This window comes from Nymphalis io, chromosome 14 (assembly GCF_905147045.1).
Source record: "Nymphalis io chromosome 14, ilAglIoxx1.1, whole genome shotgun sequence".
Classification (NCBI taxonomy): domain Eukaryota; kingdom Metazoa; phylum Arthropoda; class Insecta; order Lepidoptera; family Nymphalidae; genus Nymphalis; species Nymphalis io.
The window spans coordinates 2,231,418-2,258,988 of NC_065901.1; the positions used below are offsets into that span (position 1 = coordinate 2,231,418).

General features: G+C 32.9%; 1 protein-coding gene across 1 annotated transcript; it reads left to right on the forward strand.

Moving 5' to 3' along the window:
- Positions 1-247: 247 nt before the first annotated feature.
- On the forward strand, positions 248-25,842 carry LOC126773376 (SKI family transcriptional corepressor 2). Its single transcript, XM_050494305.1, has 9 exons — positions 248-340; positions 1,105-1,330; positions 3,969-4,110; positions 5,053-5,307; positions 5,781-5,944; positions 6,406-6,532; positions 6,926-7,082; positions 23,356-23,503; positions 25,772-25,842. Exons 1-9 carry the CDS (start codon positions 248-250, stop codon positions 25,840-25,842), a joined length of 1,383 nt encoding a protein of 460 aa, XP_050350262.1.
- Positions 25,843-27,571: the final 1,729 nt, after the last annotated feature.

Genomic DNA, 27,571 nt, shown 5'->3' on the forward strand with positions numbered 1-27,571 from the left:
TATTTTAACTGTTACTTCTTCTAACTTTAGTTGTACACATACTTTGTGCAATACAAAATAAAAAATACCTAAATGTCTACATAAAAAAAATCGTAGTAAAAAGCGTTTCTTATTATATTTAATTACAAAATATTCACTAAATATTATAGAAATATAACTAATTTTACTTAAATTAACTTAAAAATTAAGAAACTAAAATGGCCGACGAGACTACTAAAACGATATATATTTTGAATTTTCTTTTAGAATGGAGGCAACGAACTTGGCGCTGTCACCGCGTGAAACGCTTAAACCCCGCTCGGAACACAAAGCGCTAGAAATGAATAGTAAACCTAACCAAGTAAGTACATTTTTACAAAGTAATTTTGCATCGTAAAACTCATTGTAATGTCATCAATCATTCATATGTAATGATTGGAGTCTGAAACCTGTAGCGAGATAAAATTTTAATATCACAATACTACAATTACTATTTATTTGTATTCAAAAGTTTTTGATGTTTTGAAATACCTAAGCAGTATTTTTAACTTTTGTAATGGAAAGGTCCGATTTTTAGAAAACCAAAGCTCTTCGGTATTGGTTTTCTAAAAATGCATAGAAATAATAATTTAAATCTAATATAATAATAGCAAAGACACTTCATTTATGTATATAATCTATACATAAATTAAGTGTATTTTGCTAAGTTTCAAAGCTTCGGACCTTCTAGAGACGAAGCAATCACGACTTTTAAAAACGCTCTTCTGTACAATTAGCTTTTACGTAGGACATGTCGATATTCAGGCTTTAGCCGCGATCACATTGTTTCTTGGCCTACATTTCGACTGAATGTCTCTGAGCTGATCTGGCTCAGATGGCTTGTAATGTCATAAAAGAGCTTATGTGCTATTGAAATTCTCATATAACATTTAAAACGGACTATAATTATATTATTTATAACCTAGCTTACTTATTTGTAAACGTTGCTTAGCGGCTGTTTTTTAAACACTGATTTCTCTCCTTCTGACATTATTGATTTGACATTCGAAGGAAAAAGTCTATCACCCGCCAAACAATGTTTATAATGTGGTTGATTGTTAATTTAACCAGATTTTTTAATAACAGGTGGGGACGGTGTTATTATACGGCGTGCCAATAGTGTCTCTAGTCATCGAGGGTAACGAAAGATTGTGCCTTGCCCAGATATCGAACACTTTGCTAAAACAGTTCTCCTACAACGAGATACACAATCGTCGTGTAGCGTTGGGCATCACGTGTGTTCAATGTACACCGGTCCAGCTGGAGATATTGAGACGGGCTGGAGCGATGCCTGTTTCGTCCAGACGTTGTGGTATTATTGCTTAGATAATTTATTAAATCACTGTTAAGCCTTATGATGACGTAAGAGTCTGTCGATATCCTACCGTCGGGTTTTGATAAAAATATTTATTAGCTGATTCAGTCACTCTCCAGCTACATATATTACTAGCTGTGCGCTGCGATTTCACTCCAGTCATAAATTTCTATTAAACATGCCTATTTAATATAGTTTGCTTGGGCGTTTGCTTAGGGGCGTGATGATTAGCGTTATACTCCATATAACCTTGTTCAATGAATGATATATCGTTTTGATCGTGTTTAAATATACAAACTTTATTTACATGGCTTGAACTACGACTAGAGACAAATATTAGTTATGATTTTTTTTTTGATGATGGATGGTGCCATATAGATTTTTTCTATATATTACACGTAACTTTACTGGCGTGGACTAAGTACCTATTATATATTGCGTCAAGAGCATATGTTTTTTTGAATGAATTAGGTGTTCTCCATATAAAATGTCATCAAAATAGATTCAACTATTTAGAAGTATTAACAGTTACATTAATCAGTTTAGTGTAATCCAATGCGAAATATTCCATTATATTCCATTTTATTGAATTGAATTTATTTGTAATTGAAGTATTAAGTACATATCATCTGTGTTTATACGCGTTTATATACTCACTAATTACACACAAAAGTATATTCACTTGTAGTTGAAATTAAAAAGTTGATAATGAAATCAAATCATTATAATTATACTTCATTTAAGTAGTCGAGGAATAAATACTAATTCAAGTCAAAATTTTGCAGAAACTTCTGACATCACATAACGAAAACCTCCCACGTTTAATATTTATATATATTAAAGATTAGGAAAGAGTGTGGCTTTGTGTCAAAAATAAATTTTATTTCTGTTCAATGCTGGAATATATTCACAATTTGACAAATTGAAGATCAACGAATAACTGACCTACTGTCTGACATATCAACGCACACCCCAAACTACTGGCACCACGAAAATCTGCATTTAAAAAAAAAAGGTTATAGGTAGTTGGATGGGCATATGGGCCGCCTGATGTTAAGTGGTCACCACCGCCTATAGACATTGGCGATATAAGAAGTATTAACGATTCTTTACATCGCCAAGGCGCCATCAACCTTGGGAATGAAGATGTTATGTCCCTTGTGCCTGTAGTTACACTGGCTCACTAATCCTTGACTTGCACAAAGCCCTACCACCTAGGGCATACTGTTTTTTTTTACACAATAGGTTAGCACTAAGGAAGGAATTATAAATAAGGTAGCGATAAAGTAGATAAAAAATTTAAATGATAATCCTTCATTTTTTAAGAAAGACCTATGAAAATAGGTATGCCGCGGGTCAATCGCTAGTATTATATAATGATGTTTAAAGAAAATATAGGTAAGTACTTGAACAAGACGAAAACACTTCAATTCTCTCGCGCCGTTCTAATCTTGAGCACTCGTGCTAAAGCTATTCTCAGTGGATTACGTTTACTTAAAGCGTCCCAGTACACAAGTATTGAAGCTGAGGTAACTTTAAATGATACGCACGCAGTACGACGTCCTTTTCTTTTTTAAATATTTCATTTATTAACCTATAACCTATTCCTAAGTTAATAAAAAATATACATACCAATAAAGTTTCAACGGAAATATTTTACATAGATAGAAAAAAATGCGTATGTATTAATTAAACCTCTGATAAATAATACAAGGAAATAAGGTTTTTCAATGGAATAAATAATAATAAAATATATTGAATATATGTATAACAAATCTGTATTATTATATAAAGATGACTTTGTTTGTTTTATTGTTTGTTTCGAATTCCAATTTGAAAAATATTTTGAGCTAGACACCCCATTTGTTAGGAAATGGACTGCATACCCTTTTTGCATAACAACGCGCTACGACCGACGGCGGCCGTAACACGACGCGAGTAAAAGCTGAACCAAATTAGTAAATTAATTATTATAAAGTTAGCATCCAGAAGTGAAAACTGATTATATAAATACCTCTAATCGATCCTTTTTAAATATAGAACACCAAATCAATTGATGTAAATTACTCACTAAATTATTCTTTAAAATTCAAATAACACAATTGAACACTTTCTACAAATCACAAGTCATGCCAATAATGCACTAATTGGAGGTCCTGGGTTCAATTCCCAGGTCGGGCCAGTAAAATGTTACTGGCTTTTTCTGTTAGAAAATTCTCAGTAGCAGCCCGGAGTCTTGAAGTTGGAAGTATGTACTTTCTCATGCCTCGGAAAGCACGTAAAGCCGTTGGTATTGCGCCTGAACTCTTTCCGATCGTGTCGGATTGCCGTCCCATCGGATTATGAGAGTTAGGGAATAGAGAGTGCATCTGTGTTTGCGCACACACTTGTGCACTATAATATCTCCTGCGTAGTAGGCTAATCTCTCTTGAGATTTGCCGCCGTGGCTGAAATCGGTCTGGAGGACATTATTATTATTACTTTACCTTTCTATCTTTTTACAAAATGGTGGTTTAAAATTAGCGCACGTCTTTGTTTTTTAATAATGCTGTTGTATGGATCAAGGAATTTTCTAAAAATATATATAAATAAAGTGTTAATATTATTATAATAATTATTATTTCTTTTAAATCAGGTATGATAACCCGTCGGGAAGCGGAACGCCTGTGCAAATCGTTTCTAGGCGACAACGCGCCGCCTCGGTTACCCGATGATTTCGCATTCGCTGTTCATCACGAATGTGCGTGGGGATGTAGAGGTGCTTTTCTTCCAGCCAGGTAATTTCTAGTTTTAAATTAATAGGAATTAATTTTGATTGTCTCGTTGATCTAGCGGCTAGATTGTAAAGCCGAGCAGAACCTGAGCTCCCAGGTTTGAGCCCCTGTAGGTCGATAAAAAGATAACGAGTCTGTCATAAATTCTCAGTAGCAGCCTGAAGTATGAAAGTGATCAATTTTAGCACTCCCATGTCAAGAAAATCACGTGAAGTCACCGATTACTATCCCATTAGATTATGATAGTGAGGAAATAGTGAGTGCTTCTGTGTTTATCACACACATGTGCGTGATAAATTAAATTAATATAAATATGTAGTTACTAAATAATTAGTATAACGTATTAAGTTTTTATACGTACGTACACGCCAATGTAATTTTGACATTAGTCAAAATAAAAATACAGTTTAAGTAGAACCATTTAAGTTTGGAATTTATTTACTATACTGAGAATTTTACGTCCCTCGTGCCCGTAGTTACATTGGCTTACTCACCATGCAAACCGGAACGCAACAATACTAAGTATAGCTAAATACTATTATCAGTAAGGAAGTTTAGTTTGTTTATTTTTAATGAGTAGTGCGTCACGAAAAAGGTAAAATTAATTAATAATATTGTTATTATGATGCCTAAACTCTATAATAAATTACCAAAAGATATCATCAGTATAAAATATTTCAGATTTAAAAACAAATTAAATCAACACTTTTAGGTAAAGGTTTAGTATACAAAATAAATGAATATATCAATCCAAAAAATAAATAAATTAAAAGCAAGCTTTTATATACAAAATGTTTTATCTATACTGATAACCTTTGAGGAGTTCCATCGTCTGGAAATTGGCTATCCTGGGCGTAGAGTCAGGTCATGCATATCATAACAAAGCTTTGTTAACAGAAGTTTGTAAAAATAAATCAATATTTTAATTTAATTTTTTATATTAAGGTACAATTCGTCCCGAGCAAAATGCATCAAGTGCGCGTATTGTGGATTATTTTTCTCTCCAAACAAATTCATCTTTCATTCACACCGCGTTGGTCCTGGTGACAAATACGTTCAGCCTGATGCAGCTAACTTCAATTCCTGGAGACGACACATGAAGCTAAGTGGTAGTCCGCCGGTAGAGGTTGTTCACGCTTGGGAGGATGTCAAGGCCATGTTCAATGGTGGAACAAGGAAGAGAATGCTGTCTGCTGCTAGGTAAGAAGCATATCATGCCCAAATACCAAAATATGTATTTATCAAGCATCCATCATTGTCTGCATGTATTCAAAAAGCTTGAGCAACGTGTCAGAATAAGAAGTTTATACACTTTCAAAGCCTTGGGTCCCGAGACATCCTAGAATTAAAGTTCTGGGATGTTTCAGGACTCCGAGATTATAAATACACCAACCGTTTTTAGGTAGGAAACCTATGCACATTTTATCGCAGTGTCTTTTTTTCATAGCTGATGTACACAATTAAACATCTCATTTGCCTAATTTAATCTTATATACCTAATATATAATAATATAATATTAATTATTAAAAAAAAAACGATTACTAAAACAAAGATTTTCTCTCAAATATAATTACGTATTATTTGTCATATCATTAATTTAGTAATTACAATTAGTTTTAATCATTGTGTAATGCAATCAGTTTATTAAGTTCGGCTTAAAATTGTGCTTCAGAAGAGTACCAATTCGCAGGCCGGAAGTGGAACCCGAGGCTAAGCGTGTTGCTGCCAGCCCTCCAGCCCACACTCCAGTTCCAAGGCTTGCAGACTATGTATGGGGAGCTAGACTTCCATTGCCATACGCTCTACCCTGGTTAAAACCAACTTTGTGGTCACCTGGTAAGTAGTTTCTATAAAAACGTCAAAGCAATTAAAATACGTATTATTATAGTGTTGACTATTAAAGGTGGAAAGAAAATATTGACGCCTCAACAGCGCAATGGTTTACGGGCTGGCTAGCGATGTAAGTCGCAGGTACGATGACTCTCGGTCTATAGTCGCCATTCCTTTCACAAACTAAAGACTAAATTAAAGAGATAAATATACGCTGAGAAATGAAATATTTTTCTAAATCTTTGGAGCATATTCCCCAACGCTTTCCGCTACGATTGGTAGGTATACAAGTGAATACAATACAATCGCAGGTTTGCCCATGATCTTTGCACACTGCCCAGCAAATAAACATATTAAAAATTAATACTCCTTGTCCAAATTTTAATACCCAATCATAGGTCTACATCCACTGGCCGACTTTGGAAATTAACTAGGTATTTAAACTGAAAATCATAATGTCATCCTAGGTGCGTTAACTGCTTTAAGTAGCGTCGGCACTATTGAGGAGCCGCGTGCTTTTCGACCGGTGCGCTCACATCGCTTAGAATCGCCTCAAACTTCACCTATAGTGTCGCCATCGAGGTCACCGAACAGGTAAAATAAATTATATATAATAGTATATCATATATTTATGATGAATATAATATGGTTTAAATTTTAAAAAGTATTTATAACATCATTGATTGTTTCACCTGATTTTAAATACTGACGAGACAAAAATAATACATAGCATAAAATAGTGTCACTCACATGACACATCCCATGTTAAAGAAAATAATGCTCTTTATTATAAATGTTGCATAGCGACTGTTTATTTAAACACTGATTTCGCTCTTTCTGTCATTATTGATTTGACATTCGAAAGAAAAAGACACAGTATTGTAGCTATAATTAAACATCCTATAAGCGATGTTTAAAATGTTTACAAGGCTTAAAAGTTTATTTATCCCTATAACCATTAACTAATAACATATATTTTCTACATAGATCACCAGCAACCTCACCAAGACAGTCTCGTTCTCCACTTCGCTCCCCGCTCCGCTCGCCGCTCCGCTCATCGCCAGCTCGCTCCTCCAAAAGCGACAGAGATAGCGATGAGAGTGTTGATATTGAGACCACGGAGGAAGATCAGACGAAGGACTTGGTGAGTCAAGTATTTAAATTACATTATTTTATATTAATATTAATTAACCATTGAGTAAGCAATTATTATATTTTCGAATGGGTATAACAGTCTAAATGAAACATTTATATCGTAACACATTGTATAACTATTGGTTTACGCGGCGCGGACCAGTAAAGCTCCCAGTCGTTATCATTGTTTCTTTGTCGCACTTCCAAAAAATGGAATTCCTTACCAGCTCAGGTGTCTCCTCTTACAACCCGGGTTCCTTCAAACGAGGCGTGAAGAGGCATCTTGCCAGCCGGCAAGGCGGGGGCGGCTAGTGCAGAACATTCTTCCCGACTGTACTGGCCGCCGTCACGTTTGGACTCTACTACCACTTACCATCACGTGGAGTGGTCATTTGCCCTCCCGGCAAATATAAAAAAAAGATTTATTCAACAATCATCGTCTTATTTGAGCCAACTTACACAAAACCATAATAATATACATTTTAACCTTTGTCATGAAACTTTCTGTCCATTGGTGAAAACCTTTTCAAAATCCGTTCGTTACTTTTTAGCTTATTCCGTTCAGGAAGACAGACAGACGCGGCAGGGGCTTAGTTTTATAATATGGAGCGATTTCACTAATATATATTAAAATGTACAGTATGAATTAGCTAGTCTACTGAAAGTACCCATACTATTTTTATTTCATTTACAAAACTTATGATATAACCTATCTTATAGCAAGCGGTTCTCAACTCTGGTTCCAAGAGCTTTTATAAACCGCGTAAACGTTTCTCAAAGATGCAATTTAATACCTAAGTATTGGAGCAATCGTATTATCTGGCGACATTCGAACCAAACGGAGCTCGAATTGGATCCAATTTAAAAAGTTGGAGGAAAATTTTTCCAATCACATCCCCGACGTAATCTCCGATTAGACTCCTTTTTGAGTTACTTAGTAGCGTTTTACAATTTTTATTACTTGGAATATAATATAATACGAATATGGCGATCGAAGAAATTGGTTCCATAAGTATAATACCGTAATGAGTAAAAACTGTTAGTGCAATACTAATTTAAGGATCAATATGTTCATTAATTTAAAAAAAGTTTTGTTTTAACAGTTTGTCTTCCAAATGTTCAAATTTATTTAAAAATCGGATGATACTCTGATTAATTCAAATTCGCTTCCAAACATTCGCCATTAAAGTTTCAAACTGACACATCCCTCGAGACGCCGCCATTTTGTTGAAATAGCGAACACGACCATTGCACGTCGTAAACTCTGTAATTACTGGCGTGCCGAATTCAAATGGACTTCATTTCGGTTTTAAATAAGAGAAAATGTTTAATTTAGCGCTGATCGGATTCCCTTGCACCAATTAATTGGGGATTTACTTTTTGTTCGATAAAAACGAAACTTTTTACAATTCCGTCCTTTATTGAATGTTAAATAAGCTCCGTTATATACAGTATTCTTTGATTTGTAAGTATATTCATATTTAGCCTTTGCAAATAAAGTACGTACGGTTAAAATATTCATCGTTTCTATTGTGTCTAATATATATTTAATATTAATAATTTAATGATGTACGTTTTTATCATGCTTTATATATTTTTAAATGTGTGAAATTTTGCAAGTTAATAAAACAATTTTTTACTCTGGCAGTCTGAAATTGTTCCATTGTGTAATTTTTAACGTTTGTAAGGTAAGAATAAAAAGTAACCCGCCATACGGTTCACGATATAACCTAAATACGAATTCAGAGAGACAATTGCCTTCACGTTGTATACACGAATAAAGAGGTCATGAAATTTGAAAGTCTATTTGCTAGTTTTACAATATCTGTCTCTTATAATACAAAGTATAATCGGATTCTTTATGTTGCAATTATTTGTAAATAAGGTTATAATATAAAAGTATTTGCAAGTTATAAAGCATTTATATTTTGTAGCGTCATTAGTTTATATGGCAATTTGTCTCGTATCTGTTTATAGATCATGTATATAATAACATTGTACTTATTAAATTACGATTTCAAACAAATAAAAGATTTTAAAAATAACGTAAAAGAATTAATAACGTATAATTACTACATTCCTATCTATCTAAATATTTTAACAACTTAAGCTTTTTTTAACTTAGCGCTACCCATGTGCCCAAACTCGGTCTCAAAATTAAATCAAAATAGTTTTTTACGAACAAACGAGATAAATCGCTACACCAAGATGATCATGATTAATAACATATCAGTATTTGTCTGTTTGTGGGGCGTGTAATTAACTACCCTCGTCCCGGGAGCCGACCGTATGTCATTCATATGCTTATTCAATTAACTATCGCCTCAGGACATTGCTACATAATACATATTGTGTTGTTTATTACTATATATATACATATATATATATATATATATATATTATTTTTAACTTTGCTAATATTAAGGCTACTGATAAGTGGTCAACATTGATCATAGACATAGGCGCTGTAAAAAATAATAACCTTATATTGCCAATGCACCACAAATATTGGGAAGAATCCCTTGTGTTTGTCATATCTCCTATCGTTACTTATATTTTTAAAATAGCAACCTCGTTAAGTGTATAGTGATTAATGCTTCTTTCATTAGTCTTTGAACGGTAAACAAAAGATTGGCGGAATTGTATTTAACGTTTGAAAAATAGTAAACGAACAACCCATAAATTCTAAAAAAAAACCCTCTACTGTTTAGGAAAACTTTAGAAGCCCTAGTACACATGTGGGAGAATATCATCTAACATATACAGGATTTCTTCTCTATGTTTTCCTTTACAACATATAATGAAATATAAACATATGGGAGTTTAGTGTGTGCAAGACTTATCCACGATCTTTGGTAAAAATTGACGTGTTATAACCGTCGGGTTTGCTTGAATTTATCTCTGCATATTGTGTGTTTTAATGTCCTTAAGGGTTTTAGCATCTTTATATTAACTCAGCATTTGGCTAAATATTTCATCCTAATAGATATATTCTATATCCGTATTATAATTTTCGTTTCGTCTTTGTATACAAACGAAACAGATTTGAAACAAAGTTTTCAGTTAAAAAAATATCTGGGTATCCGAAAACTTTTGATAGTTCTTATATCTGTGTATTTTTCTTTTCCGGTTTTCATTTTATGTATATATAAGCGTACTTATACATTGAATTGGAAAATTTAAATTTATATACTAAACAGCATCCAAACAAAATAACAAATTTGTCTTGAACAGGAGATAAAAAGCCACACTTTAATCGTTCAAACGGCTAAAACGTGACTAAGGCGTAGGGCACACGGCACTGATTTATACCGACATCAAGTGGGACAATTGAATCGTCTAACAAAGTATCTATTAAGAACGTGACCGGCGTGTGAAAACCACCCTTGTTTCGGTGTTGTCTTTAATGTTCGTTCTGAGGATTAAGGTCGATTCGTCTTTGTGATTGGAAATGTTTGTATTCAAGAGAGATCTTGAAGATATATCAGTATTGTTCGGTTTGTTTGAAAGTTTAGTTTAAGATAAATTTAAGCGAATTGAATTAAATTAGTAATATAACTACGAAAGCTCCAGAGATTTTCACTTAAATTACCAGATATAGTCTTTTTCGTAATAGTTTTTTTTAACTATCATATTCAAATAAAATAATTACAAAAATAAGCTGTGTTGGACGAACTGTCCATCTGACAAGAGAATGAATGAAATTCCTTTAAGAGGAACCCTCAATCATTAGCACAAAAAGGATAAAAATAAATGTCAATGTCAATAGGGTATTTTTCTATTTGTTTTCGTTAACATTGAAAACAATATTTAATTCGTATATTTAAGGACAAAACCAACGCGTGCAACTATAAATAATTATTAACTAAAAAAAAACATTAACGCCTGTGCATTAAATATTCATAATACAATCCCTAAATTTACTTATCGTTCATATCTATTAGAACAACGTTGTTTTGTTTACAAAACGACTCAACGTTTTAATTTAATTGAAATCGACAGTTAGTCGCCGTGATCGAGTGTGTTTGTGCACGCGCCTTTATTTGTATCGAACTATCGTATACTGCAAATCTATTCCGTGAGAAGCAAATTGGACCCTTGATGCGATCTTAAAACGTTGAAAACCGACTTTCGGTGGTATATTGCTACGCTATTTTGACACATGTATTGGTTAAATACTTACATAGATTTTGTCATTTTCGCTTATCACGTTTCTTAATGGTTGGGTTTTATGTGCTTCTGGGTGGGTACCACCCACTCATCACATATTCTACCGCTAAATAGCAATACTTCGTATTGTTGTGTTTCGGTTTAAAGGGTGAGTGAGTCAGGTCATCTAGTGGCAGGTTAACTGGTAGCCAGTATTTTCATTTCAAGTCATTTGTTGTTTATACCATTTGCCTAAAATATAATATAAAATATGTATAAAATTATATTTTAGACAAAGATTTTTTATGTTAATCCAAATAATTAAATTCCGAAGTCATCTCAACCAAATTTCCACTACAACGGCCAATTCTCAAGGATAAGTCCGTCTCCTCATTATCAAGGACTAATTTACTCCTCAGGGGGAACCTGTTATAGTTCATAAACTGTGTCAAAACATATTTGTGTTCTCTATTTTGTAACGCTTTAACTCTATCGGATGGCAATCCGATAAGAACAAGAACGTATAGAATGCAGGTGTAGGATGCTTTACACGTTTTCCGAGGCCATGTTACACCAACTTGCCAACTGTGAGCTATTTCTGAACAGTTTTTTGACAGAAAAACTCAATACTTTTTATTCGCCGCTGGAGTCTAGACGTCTAGAAATACAAAACAATTATTATGGTTATGACAAATACCTACCTTTGTAAGGTACTTGTTCTAAGTATCTTTTCTCTCGCCCGCGTGCTAAGGGGACGAGGGTAGGTAAGAGGTTTTATGTCTTGGGATTTAAGCTTACTACATACGAAATTTCATTAAAATCGGTTCAGTGATTTAGCCGTGAAAGTTTAACAGTCAGACAGAGCTACTCTCGCCTTTATAATATTAGTATAAATAAATCGCTCATAATTATCCCATATGTAGAATTATATTGTAAATAGACCATTCGCATACATAACATACATCCCGAGGTAGTCTGTTATCTTTCAACATTACTGTCACGAGAGCTAACTTCAAATTTTCTAACTTAAAAACTCATTGCTTCTTCTATCCATTCTCGTCACTACTCACAGGAATTCCAAGATTTCCATTTCAGTAGATCTCATTAGCCTTTCATCTGTGAACTTAGTATATACTCGTGACCGTTTTTAAAACGTTTCCCTTTGGTTACACTGGCTCAATTACCCGTCAAACAGGAACACAACAATACTATGTATTGCTTTTTGGTGGCAGAATATCTGATTAGTGGGTAAAGCTTACAACAATTTTAAATTGTTGCAATTAAGTTATTCAAGCCAGACTACTTGGATCAACGCACTCACCAAACCCTTTTTATTTTTATTTTTTCATACAAAAATATCCTATATTTAAAACAGGTTACTGATATTTTTTTTTTTTTTTATAGAATAGGAAGGTGGACGAGCATATGGGCCACCTGATGGTAAGTGGTCACCAAACGCCCTTAGACATTGGCATTGTAAGAAATGTCAACCATCGCTTATAGCCAATGCGCCACCAACCTTGGGAACTAAGATTTTATGTCCCTTGTGCCTGTAATTACACTGGCTCACTCACCCTTCAAACCGGAACACAACAATATCAAGTATTGCTGTTTTGCGGTAGAATATCTGATGAGTGGGTGGTACCTACCCAGACGAGCTTGCACAAAGCCCTACCACCAGTAAAAATTTTTCATACCAATTTATCATACGTGCAAACATTAATATATTTATTGTAAAAATGACAACATTGCTCGCAGCGTTCCGTTAAGCCGATTGAAATCTAGACCGGCCATAATCAGATTTAGGATTATTCGTTTGAAAACAACTCGCATTGTTTGATGTTGAGTGATTAGAATATTTTAATGTTGATTGGAAGAGCAAATCATGTTTTTATTTTAGCCATAGATTATGTATTGTAAAAAAATAGTAATGATATAATGAATAAATTACCAAAATTTAATAATCCATATTAATATTGTAAATGCGTCTGTAAAGCTGTTTGTGTTTGATTAAGGGGTAAAAGTGGTAGATGTTTGCTAACATAAACTTAAAATATCTTTGATAACTTTCTGACAAATTTGTTTTCTTACGATGTTCTTCGACTCGTAACTCATAACTTCGAAAAGTTAGATGTGTGCCGGAAGGCTGGGTGAGGCCCAGACCCAGCTTCGAAACATCTAACCGCTTCGGAATTTTAGGAACCTTGGACTTGGGGAATTGGGATCTCAAATGTCAAAGTGCTTAGAGGCCTTGGATCTCTAAGTCCGGGCCTGGTGTCATGATGTCATACTTTTTCGATGCATTCCAATGACCTTCAAATTAGGCTATCACTAGTAGAAGTAAAAGCCTGTAAATGTACCACAGTTTGCCTAAGGCCTACACTCCATTAGAGAAAAAGGCATGAAGCTCATTTTGCAACGCTTCTCCAATGCTGGTTGGTGAATACGATTAGATTTTTATCCGACAAATAAAAGCGCACCATCATTATCATCATCATCTAGATATGTTTTCAACATCTAATTTCATTCTCACTCGTGAAAGTGACATACGAAGTGAGTTCTTTAGAATATCACTGCGGTACTTGGTCTAAACATATTTAAATATCTGTTCTTAACTACGTTATCATGTTTTCATGGTTGCAGACGTCATTATCGTCCCAGGCTAACTGAAGGTCAAATTTAATTGGTTCAGTAGTTTAGTTGTAATCAGGTAATAAGCGGACAGACAAATTAATTTATTATATTAGTTGGTATATGGCATTCGTTATTATATATTGTCACTAATTAATAAATGTAGTGTATACACTAAACAAGTGATTATTAACGATTAAATAATTATGCGCTGGCAACCCTTCCTTTGAAGGGATTACCCCAAGGGTCCCCGAGGCGCGTTAATTACTATCAGCTACGTCAATCATTCAGCTCCGACGCCTTTATTTAATAACGTTTATATACAAATACGTAAATAAATGCTTAACCGTTAATCGATATTGAGTTAATACAAGGTTACTGAGTTAATTTTATTTATTGGTTACAGTAGGTATGTACATATTACAATTATATGTTTTATTCAACTGTCTGTTTTATGCATGAGTTATATCATATTAGCATATCTATTTCTATATCCTTAAAGCTTCCACGGATACAGTATTTATCTTTGATATATGACATAGTAACCAAAATTCTCTGTTTAAATTAAAATAAAAATATTGCTTGATTTTAGACAGTTATCTTCCACGTATAAAAGAGTCAAAATATAAGAAAGTAAAAAATTACGTCGAAAACATCACAATGAATATTAATGCTATAATGACATTAGCCGAAAAGAAATTAGCCATAACTGTAGAGGAATAGAGAAATGTATATTCACCCTTCAAACCGGAACACAACAATACTAAGTACTGCTGTTTAGCGGTAGAGTATCTAACGAGTTGGTGGTACCTACCCAGACAGGCTTGTGCAAAGCCGTACTACCTTATGATTCCTTGCGCGGATATATCTTCGCTTAAGATTCACGTGTACTAACCACTTCACCCTCTCGAAATAAAAATTTATAAGTGTAAAACACAGGGAGAAAAATATATTTTTTTGCATATTATTTATTCTGATGTCAAGAAGACTAGTTCATTTTTCGCCTAGATGATCGGAATTCAAATGGTGCTATTATTTATGCCACCATTCTACGCGATTACTTTTTTACGGTGGCTACTTTTAATTTTTTTATTTATATAAATGTAAGGCTATTACAGTTTAAAAAATTTAAATATAATTTAAGATATATTGCTCGATTCCCCTGACTATAAAAGATTTATCGAAATATCTTTTAAAAAGGAACACATAAGATTAGATACAGAAGTCATCGCGTGACTTTAAAAAAAAAAAAAAAAACGTACGAGCCCCTAACGATATGTCGTAACATTTTACAATCAAATTGTGGAACAATTGCTTCTAGCGATGTTATCTATCAAATAAAACTAAGGGCAACCGTCCCCCTTGAAATGACGTTTTGTTTTTGTTTTTCAATTGTTTCTGTTATTAACATTTAGTTGCATTATAGTTTTTGTAGTTAAATAATTGAATCCACTTTCTATACATCGAAGAGCTTCCTAAAGCTAAACTTATCAGTAAGTCTGCCGCCAAATATGTCAACTTTGTTCGTTTCAATATAATTATAGGGATAATAGACTTAACATCTGATTTCTCAGGCTTTGTATCACATTGGCACTACATACTAAGAGTGATATTTATCTTACAGAACTAAAGTATCTCTGAGAAATCTTACCTGAGGAGTCTTACCCAGCCCGTTTCTTCGTCTAGCTTGCTTAAGTAAATATAAATCGCTGACTGTTACGTTACTTTTGTACATAGATATCTATGTATAAAAATAAAGTAACGGTCTGCGAATTTCTTACTGTCGGACTAAGGCCTCATCTTATTTTCGAGGAGAAGCTTAGAGCCTACTCCACCACCACCATGCTTCTCCGATTTGGGTTGGTGGACACACGTGATAAATTTTCATCTGCCATCCGTATCCTCACTATGTTTTCCTTCGCCGCCGAGCACTAGATGAATTATTAATACAACTACGGAAATAAAATACAATATTAGGAAAATTAATTATTGCTTGCTGGGGTTTGAACTCGGAATCGTCGGTTAAGGAATTAAGATTCACGTCTTCTAACCACGGGACCATCACGGCTCCCATATGTATGTACCATTATACATAAATATAATCATAAACCCTCTTAAATATCTACAGTATTGAACCCTCAATTTCAAATAACTTTAGTCAGCATTAAAAGAATCTCTATAATCTTGTAACAAAAGTAAAAGTTCGACCGTTTGCAATTTATCATTCCTACTATATATTTCTACGTATGAATTATTTTTATTTATTTATTTTTGTTTATTTATTTTACTAAGAAGCCAACATTGCATACATTATAAGAATAATATGTAACTTATAAAAAAAGTATAACAATACATTGCATGCGTAATCTAACGGACATTCTTTGATACAAATACTTAATTTTAATAAAATCATACAAAAAAAACAATTATTAAATACTAAAAACAATATCTACCTATACAAAAACAATAATAAAAAAAGAAATAATTAAAATAAGAATTCATTTAGAATTTTACTATCAAATGAGACGACGGAGTTGTTGAAATATCGTAGATATTTGATATATCTACACATTTATATTATATTCAATCTCGATACAGGGCTACAACTGATCCGTCAAAATTAGTGCAGCCGTTTCAGAGATTAGCCGAAACAGGCTGAGCAGGCAGAAAAACAGCCATAAACTACTTTGATTTTTATATTATAGTATAGATAGATGTATAAAGGAAAAAGAAACTGTGATGCAAGAACAAATCTTTAAGTTAACGTTTGACCACTAGTTTCGTAGAAATAATAATATTTATATGTGTGTATGAAGACATAAGGAAGGCGTTGGGCGTGCAGACTCGTGCTCTGGATAGGCCGCGACGGCTCGGTACGGGCGTAGATCGCTTGGCGTGATACTGCGGCAGACTTACGTATCTTATCTTATTTGACAAATTAATATTGTCGTCTCATTCTCAAGTTTGAGGCAAAAACGAATAACAAGTTTTTATTATTATCTGTTATACTACAGAATCAGCGTCGACTAAAAATATCGTATAATTTTATCTCATCCAAGAGAAGTAGTTTCTTCTATCATACATAAGAATATGAAATTTATGCTTGTCACGTGAAACTCCGAAGTGCAGCTACATAGGTATGTATATATATGTATGTATATACATATGTAGCTGCACTTAGCTGCACTATATATGTGGATTTTTAAAAAATAACGGTAATGACAAGTGATTAAAAAAAACATAGGAATTAAATTAGTAACGGAAAATGACTGTTTAACATTATTAGAGAAATATACAACTATGACACAGCACACAGGGTGAGTAGAGCACAAGTAGAGTTCTGATCTCCAGGAGCAAAAAGAGGCCCGTCATAGTGAAAGAGGTTCTTTTATAGCCCGGTGCCCATGTGTTGCCAGTTTTCTCGACTGACTCCTTACACTAGAATATTCTTGAAACAACGCATCTTCTGGTATCTTTAGTGCTTTTGTGACCGAGCATCGCTCGGCTCTTACAATTAGGTATAAAGTTTTTTTATTGTCAAAAATATGAAAATATAGATAAACATAAAAAGCAAAACATTACGTAAATAAAAAATTTAGCCAACTCATTACAGCCGTTCTCGATATACACAATAATAAACAGAAAATCTTTATTTAATATTATAAGATAAATTTTTATTTAAGTGTTTAATAGTTTTTTTTCTGTTAGGCACTACAAAATAATACGTCAAGTAATTTATTAGTAAATATATATAGTGAAAGAACTTGACCTCAACACGCAATGCTTGTAAAAATAATTCAAAATCAATCAATTTCCCGCCGTAAAGAGTATCTGTCAATGTTCTTGTTGCCAGATTAAAAATATAGATTGTTATTTTTTAATATAAAAAATGACAGATACTCTCAAGTAATATTTAATAATAATTCGTATTACATCACATATTATATATTACAATCTGATTGAATCTTACAATAGATACGTGTATTACAGACTAGTTATCGCACGCATGTTGTGGGTTGACAGGTGTTAGACATAATAAAGTATACCTTATTCCAATCGGAGTAGGAATAAAGGTAAACAAACCGTAGATTTACAAATTTCATGCGATTTTCTAATTGTTCTGCTGTATTACGTACTATAAACAGTTCTTGATTGATTTACCTTTACTTATAATACAACACTATTCCACTTAATTTCGCGGACATTGAAGACGCCATTTTTTCGCGAATCCATAGTGAATATCATAGATTATTCAAAATATCGACCAATGAAATTAATATTGGTGACCAATGATATCGGTGTTAAAGTTGTTTATTTGGGTTTACTCCTTTTGTGGTTGGAATAGGCTATTGCTTATGTCATTATTTGGGTTTCAATCTTGCTTAATACTTAATTTCATCATCCAGTTCAGTGGTTTAACCGTGAAAGCGTAACAGACAAATAGTGTTACTTTCGCATTTATAATATTATTATAGATAGATACATTGTTTTGCCTTTACAGAATTGTAAATGTTTCACGTTTCATAGCATTACTTACAAATGTCGAGGTGACATTTAATTTTTTTTATTTACCTACTCAATTTTGATGACATTTCAGTCTCTTTTTATTGGTAGGGCCGAGTGCGGAACATTAATTTTGATATTGCTACAATAGACGTTTTGACGCGTGGATGATTTATCACAGACAATGCTATATATATATTGATTAATAATAATCATAAATTATAATTAAGTGTATCTTATACTCATATACAATTACATTTAACAATAAATAAATTTAAAAATCATGTTATTTTCTTTTACTATATAAGGATTAATTTACTGTACAGGATTATATGAATGATATAAGCGCTTGGTAAAATAATATTAAAAATAACATAATCTGCGGAACTTTTAGGAACGAAGACGTTGCTTCAGACTGTTCTATGGAACTTAAAAATAAAACAGCCCAATGAGGTAATTTTGTTTTAGATTATTATTTATTACTAAAAATGAAAGGCTCTTCAAAAACCCGCTTTGCCCTAACAGCTAAAACGGGTAAGCCGTTTGGTAAAATCGGGTAAGCAAAGTAGCCGGTTATAACCAAAATAGGTTTTAAAAGGTCCATATACGCAATGATCAAATGGCGGTAAGCTTTGTGTTGTGAGTTAGGAAGGGAAATGTAAATCAATGTCTCGCAAATTCTCAAGCTTCTAGAAGTTTAAGAGATTTTCTAATGTTATGACGTCTTAAATGTTAATATATTGCTGTTGATTACTAATAAAAAAACAAACTGTTTCTTAAGTATCAGTAAAGGGAGTACGTACCCTCTTTGCTCACGAGCAAATTTTTTATTTAAATAACAATAATATCAAAACAAAATAAAATGTGCGGATATTTTTTGCATGTATCTAACTTAGATACTACCAAAACTATATGATGTTATTAACAATCTGATAGATGTCCAAGTTTGATTAGTCGATACTAATCAAAAGTTTTTTTAACAAACTCGCCAATTTTTTCAGGCGCCCGATCGAAACTTATCGAAAATCGGGGTTCTGGTACTTTCCGCATATGCACACACTGACGATCACATTTCATACGACGGTATACATATATAGTAATAGTATTACTCCAGTGGGGTTTTTGGCCACCCGTTTGGGCCACCGTCCCCTAACTATTTTTAGGAATTCATCGTTTGATTAAATTCAAGTTGTTTTTTCTGATGTGTAATGTACTAACTAAACTTTGTCATAGCCGCACAACGCAGTTTCAAAACGTACTTAAGAAACAGATAATATAACTTTTCCAATTATCACAAGAAAAAGTTTTAACTGCCTTTTTAAGTTAATATGTCTATTTGCGAGTTACCTGTACCGAAACAGTATTTTTTTTTAATTTTCGTCTGCCTATCTGTTTGTTCGGAGTGATCTTCAAAACGGTTAAAAATACATATGCAAATAATTAACGAACTGTGTATATATAATGAACTGAATTATTATAACCATTTTTTTTTATTTTAAACTAAAACTAGTACCTATTAATTAAAATATGTTTCCTATTTGTATACTTACTTCAAATTGACTCTCTCCGTACTTGACTTCAAATTGACTCTCAATGCGACTACCTCGTTAGTCTAGTAGCTATATGTAAGTTCGCAAGCCCGGAGGTCCTGGGTTCAAATCCCAGGTCGGGCCAATAAGAGGTTATTGAGTTTGTTTTAACTAAGATTCTCAGTAGAGGCCCGGAGGAGGAAGTGTGTGAAGTGTACACAACCTCGGAAATCACGTAAAGCCGTTGGTCCTGCGTCTGACCTCTTTCTGATTATGAGAGTTAGGGGATAGAGAGTGCACCTTTGTTAGCGCGCACATACTTGTGCGCTATAATATGTTCCGCGCTATTGGCTAATCTCTCTTGAGATTGGACGCCATGGCCAATTACCAAAATCGGTCTGAAGGACATTACTTTAAATATGTTAACATATTAGGTGTCATGTGTGTTAAAATAGCAGATATTCAAGGATTTTCGTAATAGTAATGCTCGGAATTTATATTCATCCATGGGAACTAACATGTTGTATTCTTTGTGTCTGTAGTTACACTGCCTCACTCACCCTTCAAATTGGAACACAGCCATACTAAGTATTGCTGTATGGCGATAGAATATATGAGGAGCTACCCGGACGGGCTTAAATATATGAATTGTAGAGTACTAGGCTTCATACGGGTAGAATAAAAGTCTACATAAAAAGTTTATATTGTAATAGATATAACTCCCAATAAAACTCCCAGCGAGCATTTTTCCGACATATAAATTAAAGCATCTAAGCCTTCCTAATGAATAACTTCATCCGTTGCTGCAAACCGTATGAAAATCTGTTAGGTAATTTTTGAGTTTCGGACAGACAAACAGACAGACGCTCCGGGGATTTTGTTTTATAATATGTAGTGATAAGAGATATACATGATAAAAGATTAATTGTTATAATACAGTGTACTAGACAAAGCTTTGTCCGTTATTTGAATATAATAAAAATTAGTACAATTCGCTTTTAAAACTGACTCAATAAACATATAAAGCATATGATAATCGCGTGCACCTCACAATAATTATGAATGTTTAATCGATGCACGATTTATTTATTTAATAGAACGCGATTGTGCGCAACAGCACAGCTTAAATAATTACATAGAGATACGTTAATATTTAATAAGTAGGTACAGAGTAAATGAAGTAGTAGAAATGGAATAATCATTATTATTTATAATTTCACACAATATTATAAATATAATAAAGTAAAAGCACGTCGAGAGTTTTTCAGTTTTTGTGACTCTGACGTCACGATGTTAAATTTAGCTCTGTTACGTTTATTCATTTGATTACGCGGAGACTTTTGACGGTGCATACATCTGTATTAAATACAAAATAATAATTTCCATACAAATGATTGCCGAAAAATCGGTATCCAATGTATAATAAACCGCCTTAGTAGGTAAGATTATCAAATGCAGAAGCTCAGCATGTCCGTAAGAGTTTGAAATATTAAGGTTGAATTTGTGTGTAATTGCTTAGTATAATATTTGTGACGTTTAAATGATTTTACTTACTGAGTAGCGAGCTTTATTTTAAATATTGTCATGTTCAGATGTGACATTTCTATAACGTTGTTAAGTCTACACGTAAACACGATTGCTTTCAAAATTAAACAACAATAATTACTGCGAGCTTTGTCAGTTACGACACTATCAGTAAAATTTTTGAACGAGCGCGTGCTTCCGAAACTTTTTGGAAGCTCGAGTTTCTTTAATGACTTTTCAGTGTATTAAAAAAAGAGAAATTACTTTGAAAAAATATAACACAAATAATGGGTATTCTTTGTAATAAGAAAAACTATAGATATTTTTATACTTAATTAGACTAATAAGTTCCTACTTAGTTCTTACTAATTAACATTAGCGAATCAACTTCGAAACAGACTGGATAAAAAATTTAATTGAATTTAAAAACGGGATTTGAAGATTACGTGGATAAGTCATCCTCGTTCGGACTTGAGAAATAAAAAAATCACCACTTACTTAGCTACCCATAAAAGCTTGCATCTGCCCATACACGAGTGCCGCACAAAAGCGCGCGCTCTCACGCACACGTTCATACATACACCCATATGTATGGGATATGCAAAGAGAAAACTGAGAAATCCAAGGCACTTAAGCACTTTGATATTTAAGGTCCATCGCATTACGAAGCTTTTACAGTAAAATTATATCATCTTTGTATGGGCGTGGCCCCTCGGCTGCGAGAGCTCCTATACTAGTGCATTGTAGGCGTAGGAAGAAGGCAGTTGTTATACATAGAAAGTAGGACCTAATACATATATTAGCCACTTAAGTTTGTATTGTTTTTTTTTTTTATTGAATAGGAAGGCAGACGAGCATATGGGCCACCTGATGGTAATTGGTCACCAAACGCCCTTAGACATTGGCATTGTAAGAAATGTCAACCATCGCTAACATAGCCAATGCGCCACCAACCTTGGGAACTAAGATTTTATGTCCCTTGTGCCTGTAATTACACTGGCTCACTCACCCTTCAAACCGGAACACAACAATATCAAGTATTGCTGTTTTGCGGTAGAATATCTGATGAGTGGGTACCTACCCAGACGAGCTTGCACAAAGCCCTACCACCGGTAAAATTTTAGTGTATTTTTCGTTTAAATGAAATCATATGTTTGAGGAGCACAGGGCGATTGCGTTACAGTTATTAGTTAAGTGATAGACGATATTCGGTTATTAACATAATAGTCTGTTCGTGTCGCATCTGATATTGGACACGAGTACCTCGTGACTGTAATTGAAGTACACACAGCGATTTAACACGATACAATCGAGTCCGGCTTAGATACTTCGCTTCGGTGGATATGAGTATAATAAAACCAATTTACTACTTAAGTATTTATATTGTGCCACGAATGTAATAGCATTTATTTTAAAAGTCGTTAATAATTCTGTATACGTTAATCAATTACATATGATGGTGAATGACTACAGGCAATTAAACTCTGAGAATAACCGGGCTATACTTAGTATTGCTGTGTTCCGTTTTGAAGGATGAATGAGCCATTCTGTAGGATAAGGGAAATTCTTAGTTCCTAAAGTTTTAAGCGCATTAGCGAGTTAAGGAATGGTTAATATTTTTTACAATGCCAATGTCTATAGGCGGTGGTGACCATTTACTCCACAGGCCTACTTGCCAGTCGACCGTATACAATAAAAAAAGTTGACCTCAAATATGAAATGGCAAGTTGGCAACATTGTCCTTACCCGTGGAGGGATCCATATAGGTACTTATGTTTGATACAAATTCTTAGATGGATCAAAATAAGCAAGCACTACGGTGAAGGAATTCTAAAATAGAAAAATATCAAATTCAGACATGCATCTCTCTTAGCCAGCTTAGGCAATGAAATAGATAAATATACATTGAAATAATCGGTTATTTCATAGTTAAATAATTTATTACAGAGGTGTTCCTGGCCATGTCGTTCAGCTCCTACACCTCGGCCTGAAGACTGCTGGAGTGGGTTAGTGCCGAAGATAGAGAGGGAAGAGGATCGGGAACCATGGCGGTTGCCCGACCTGCGCCCCTCTTTGCATTACATGCATGATCGTGGTAACATCTTGTTCTTAGTATACTAAAGGCTCCAAGAAATATCACTCTTGAAACCTTAAAAAAGTTATTTAAATAGGTTTTTACAAGTACATCGCTATCACGAAACGTTAAACGCTATATCGGGTTTGGAATGTGAATTCTAATATGGTATATATGAATATAATAAAAAATGAAAAAAGTAGCTTAAAAAGCACAGATTAACATCGTTCATACAATTGTTGAACAAAATAATTGGATTTAGAATGGTTCTCTCTTTATTTAAATCTTTTAAAAGCTTGAGTCCGGAAATCACTTAACCGCTATTTCAATATCAAATATATTTTTTAGCTAATACATCTTCGGTATAGAATTCAAAAAATCTTAAAAGCAATTAATAAATAGGCTTTAGAAATTTATTCTTACAGATTATACACCCAGACCCACTATACCAAAATAGTTATTAATAAACAAGATTATACATAATAAGAGTAAATAGGCATCTTCTAGGCAAGTGCGGCCCAATCAAGACCTCATTGTGAATCATGATTGACGTCAAGCGCAAGCCTATAGTTCAATAAAAAAATGCTTTCCATACATATTTTTATATATTAAATTCAGCATAATATTATGATATACCTACAATAATACATAACCAGGCTATTATAGGTATAAGCTAAATATAAAAAATGTATTAATGTTTTTATTAGTCTTCGTTCATACAAATAGTATATATATTAACGAATTAATTGAGTAAAGTATTACGTGAGTTATATACTCACGTAATACTTTACTCACATATAACCAATAGGCGGCCAGTCATTTTCTTATGAAAGATATTAAGATGATACTATAGACAATATTTAGTACTTTTTATAGTTTTGACATATTCCTAACAAAGAAGTTTTAAATAAGTACACTTTAAAATATTTTAACGTAAATGTATAGGTAAGGCAAAAATTTGTATGATGATATTAAAATGCATATTTCCCTGTCATACGTTACTTGTCTAATTGATCATTCCACGCAATTAAATTCGGCTTAAGCGCCTAGGTAACGGTCGATGGGGTATTGAAATTGTTAACATATTTAAGGTAAATATAACTAAGTAAATTTCGGTACATACTTATTCTACCACCAAATATCATTACTTGTGTGTGTGATTCGGTTTGAACGGTAAACGAAAGTATTAAAGGCGTAAGGGACATTTAATTATCGTGGCGGATATCGCATTGACGGTGTAAGGAATATTCAGGAAAATAATTCTACTAACAAATTGTCACTTTATCGCAATTGAATCGAAGCGTAATCGCTGCTGTTTATCCGTTTTCCTATTTTTTAATTTAATTATAGACTTTTAGTACAAAAGTTAAGTTTAGTCTAAGTTGGCTTAGACCGAATAGATATCGATCGTAATCGTTATCGTTATAAATTAGTAGAGTTTTTGTACATTAATATTTTTTGTTAATATTTTTTACATAGCCAATGTCTATGGACGGTTGTGAAGACTTATCAAGTAACCATTGGATGATATTTTATTTAATAAGTTTTTTTTGTGTTCAAAATAAGTGGTATTCAGTATTCGGATGATATTTATTTTTCAAAACAAAAGAATCCCAATACATTAAATACCTATCGAATATTGAGCCGAATGCAACTTTAATAACTACATAATAATAATAATTTAGTTACTATACATTAAAATATCCACTGATTTTATAGGAATATTTATATATATGTAATAGGTAAAAATAACGTTAAAATAAATTTAGGACCTACTAAAGCTATATGAGCAAATTGTTGATATAAAATGGCGGCAGTAGTAATAATAATTACTTAACATATTTTTTATTGGAAGAAAAATCTGTAGTAAAATAGGACGATAAAAATTTATCACCGATATCTATCTAGGCACCTATTTTTTCATATTTTTTTTTATAATTTTAAATTAAATGAATGCAAAATGTGTAATTTAACATTATGTTTTTTTCTTTATTTCCTTGGTTTAGTTACCTTCAGTACTAAAACTAAATTGATAATAATTAACAAGTAGATATTATGCGCCTGCTACCACAGATTATTATTATATTACAATTACATTACACGAAGGTAGTTTTTTTTTTTTTATTTACACAGCATTTTATTTGACTACTTAAGAATAATTTACTAAACTGATAAATCACCAAAAATTTATTTGTAATACCTGAAATTTGACATGTATTAGCTTCCAGCTTACTCCTATACCTACTTACAATAATACAAATACACTAATTGTTTTCAATTTTGTTTCAGAAAGAGATAGTTGCGCGGCTTGCGTCGCCCCAATACCTCTGCTACCGCCCCCTGCACCAGCGCCGCACTAACTACGTAGTGTAAACTTTTAGAATGGAAACACAACACACAAAGCGATAAGCAAAAGTATCCATAGATGGCACTGTATGACATAATTCTTGACATTTCGTAATGTTACCATGTTATACCGCTTTAAAACTTCTTACAAAATAATAAAATAATAATTATTACCATTCTAGTCACAATGTGAAGTCATGTAGAATTATTATTTGTAGATATAAATATAATTTTAAGTAGAATATAATCTCAAAGCAATCAAAATGAATTTAATTCATGATTATGTTATTAATTTAGAATATTGTAGTAAAAATGAAATATAAAAAGTTGTTATGAGTTTATGTAGTACAACATAATTTTTAATTGAAAAGAACTGTGTACTAAAAAAATGTCATAATATTTCCAACCGTTTTCAGTAATGTTGTATTTAAAATTAAAATTAACTATTGTAAATAAATGTGTATGTAATAATTATGTTTGAAATTGTACCTAAGTGCAAATCCTTATGATTGTATTTATATCGATAAGATAGTTTTTAATATAATTTAATTCAGTAATGTCTTACGAAAAAGTGTATAGCAATTATTGATAACGGCGAATGTCGAAGATTATCGTTAGGAATTTAAAGTATAATTTCAGTCTTCAATACATATCATAACTTTCTAGTCTATTGTATAATTTATATATAGTTCTTATTATAGATGTAACCTATTAGCTGCACATTTATTACACAATAAATAAAACTATATAAGAGATTATTTTTTATTTGTGTCAATACAACTGGGTTATTTACGTTCCACTTCCATCTTACTGTACAACAGACGTTTACGAATGATCCACATTGAATAATGTATAAATAAAAAAGGCTCAACGATAAATATTTTTAACTGCTTAATGGTCCAGCCTGCTAGAGTCTAGACCTATTTCTCATCCAGCAAAGCTCTTCCACCATACTTCAGGTGCAGCGTTTTACTTTGCTTCGGAAAACGTGCATGTTCGGAGTGCTCACAAAAGTGAACACTCCGAACATGCACGTGTATATAAAGAGCTTGTGTCTAAATAATGGTCACAAACAGGCCATGAAACGTTTTATTATTGTGTATATACTAGGAAATAGGATTCACATCACATATAAATCGTACAAGTAAGCTTTTGGAACGTATTAAATTACTCCATTAAATAAAATAGTAACATTACTAACATTATACCTATGTCTATAATTCTTATATTACTCAAGTTGCTTATGAAATGTGAGTAAAAAAGCATCTGCGACTTCTTAATACATTATGGTACTTTTAATCAATAATTAATTTGAAGGTAATATTTTTTGTCGTATCTTAGTACATGGACGATAGTGTCTGTCAACTGTTTACTATTTTGTGATGATTTTACTTATTCGATAGCGTTACTAACTCGCTCTAGGCACACTGAAGTCTGAAAAATACTTAGTGACAAGGGTGAAGTCACTAACTTTGAAATATTGTCAATATGTTATAAATTTCTTTATACTCCTCACGATTTTGATACCTATATTGTTTCCAAAATGTATTCTATTTTTTTTCTCCATTAATTTCTTAACACTGAAACAATATGAAATACTTTTCCATTTTAGCGTATGAATGTTTTACTAAAATTTATAGCATTTCTGTGGCACCCAAAAATCCGCTTTTTTAATTCATAAAATTACAAGTGACACGAAGCGATGAATATCCGGCTGAGCATTGCAGCATTAGCGGAATATAC

Coding starts and splice junctions, on each gene's coding strand:
- LOC126773376 (XM_050494305.1), top strand. CDS start 248: ATGGAGGCAACGAACTTGGCGCTGTCACCGCGTGAAACGCTTAAACCC. Junction 1,331..3,968: donor TGTTTCGTCCAGACGTTGTG/GTATTATTGCTT, acceptor CTTTTAAATCAG/GTATGATAACCCGTCGGGAA. Junction 6,533..6,925: donor CCATCGAGGTCACCGAACAG/GTAAAATAAATT, acceptor TTTTCTACATAG/ATCACCAGCAACCTCACCAA.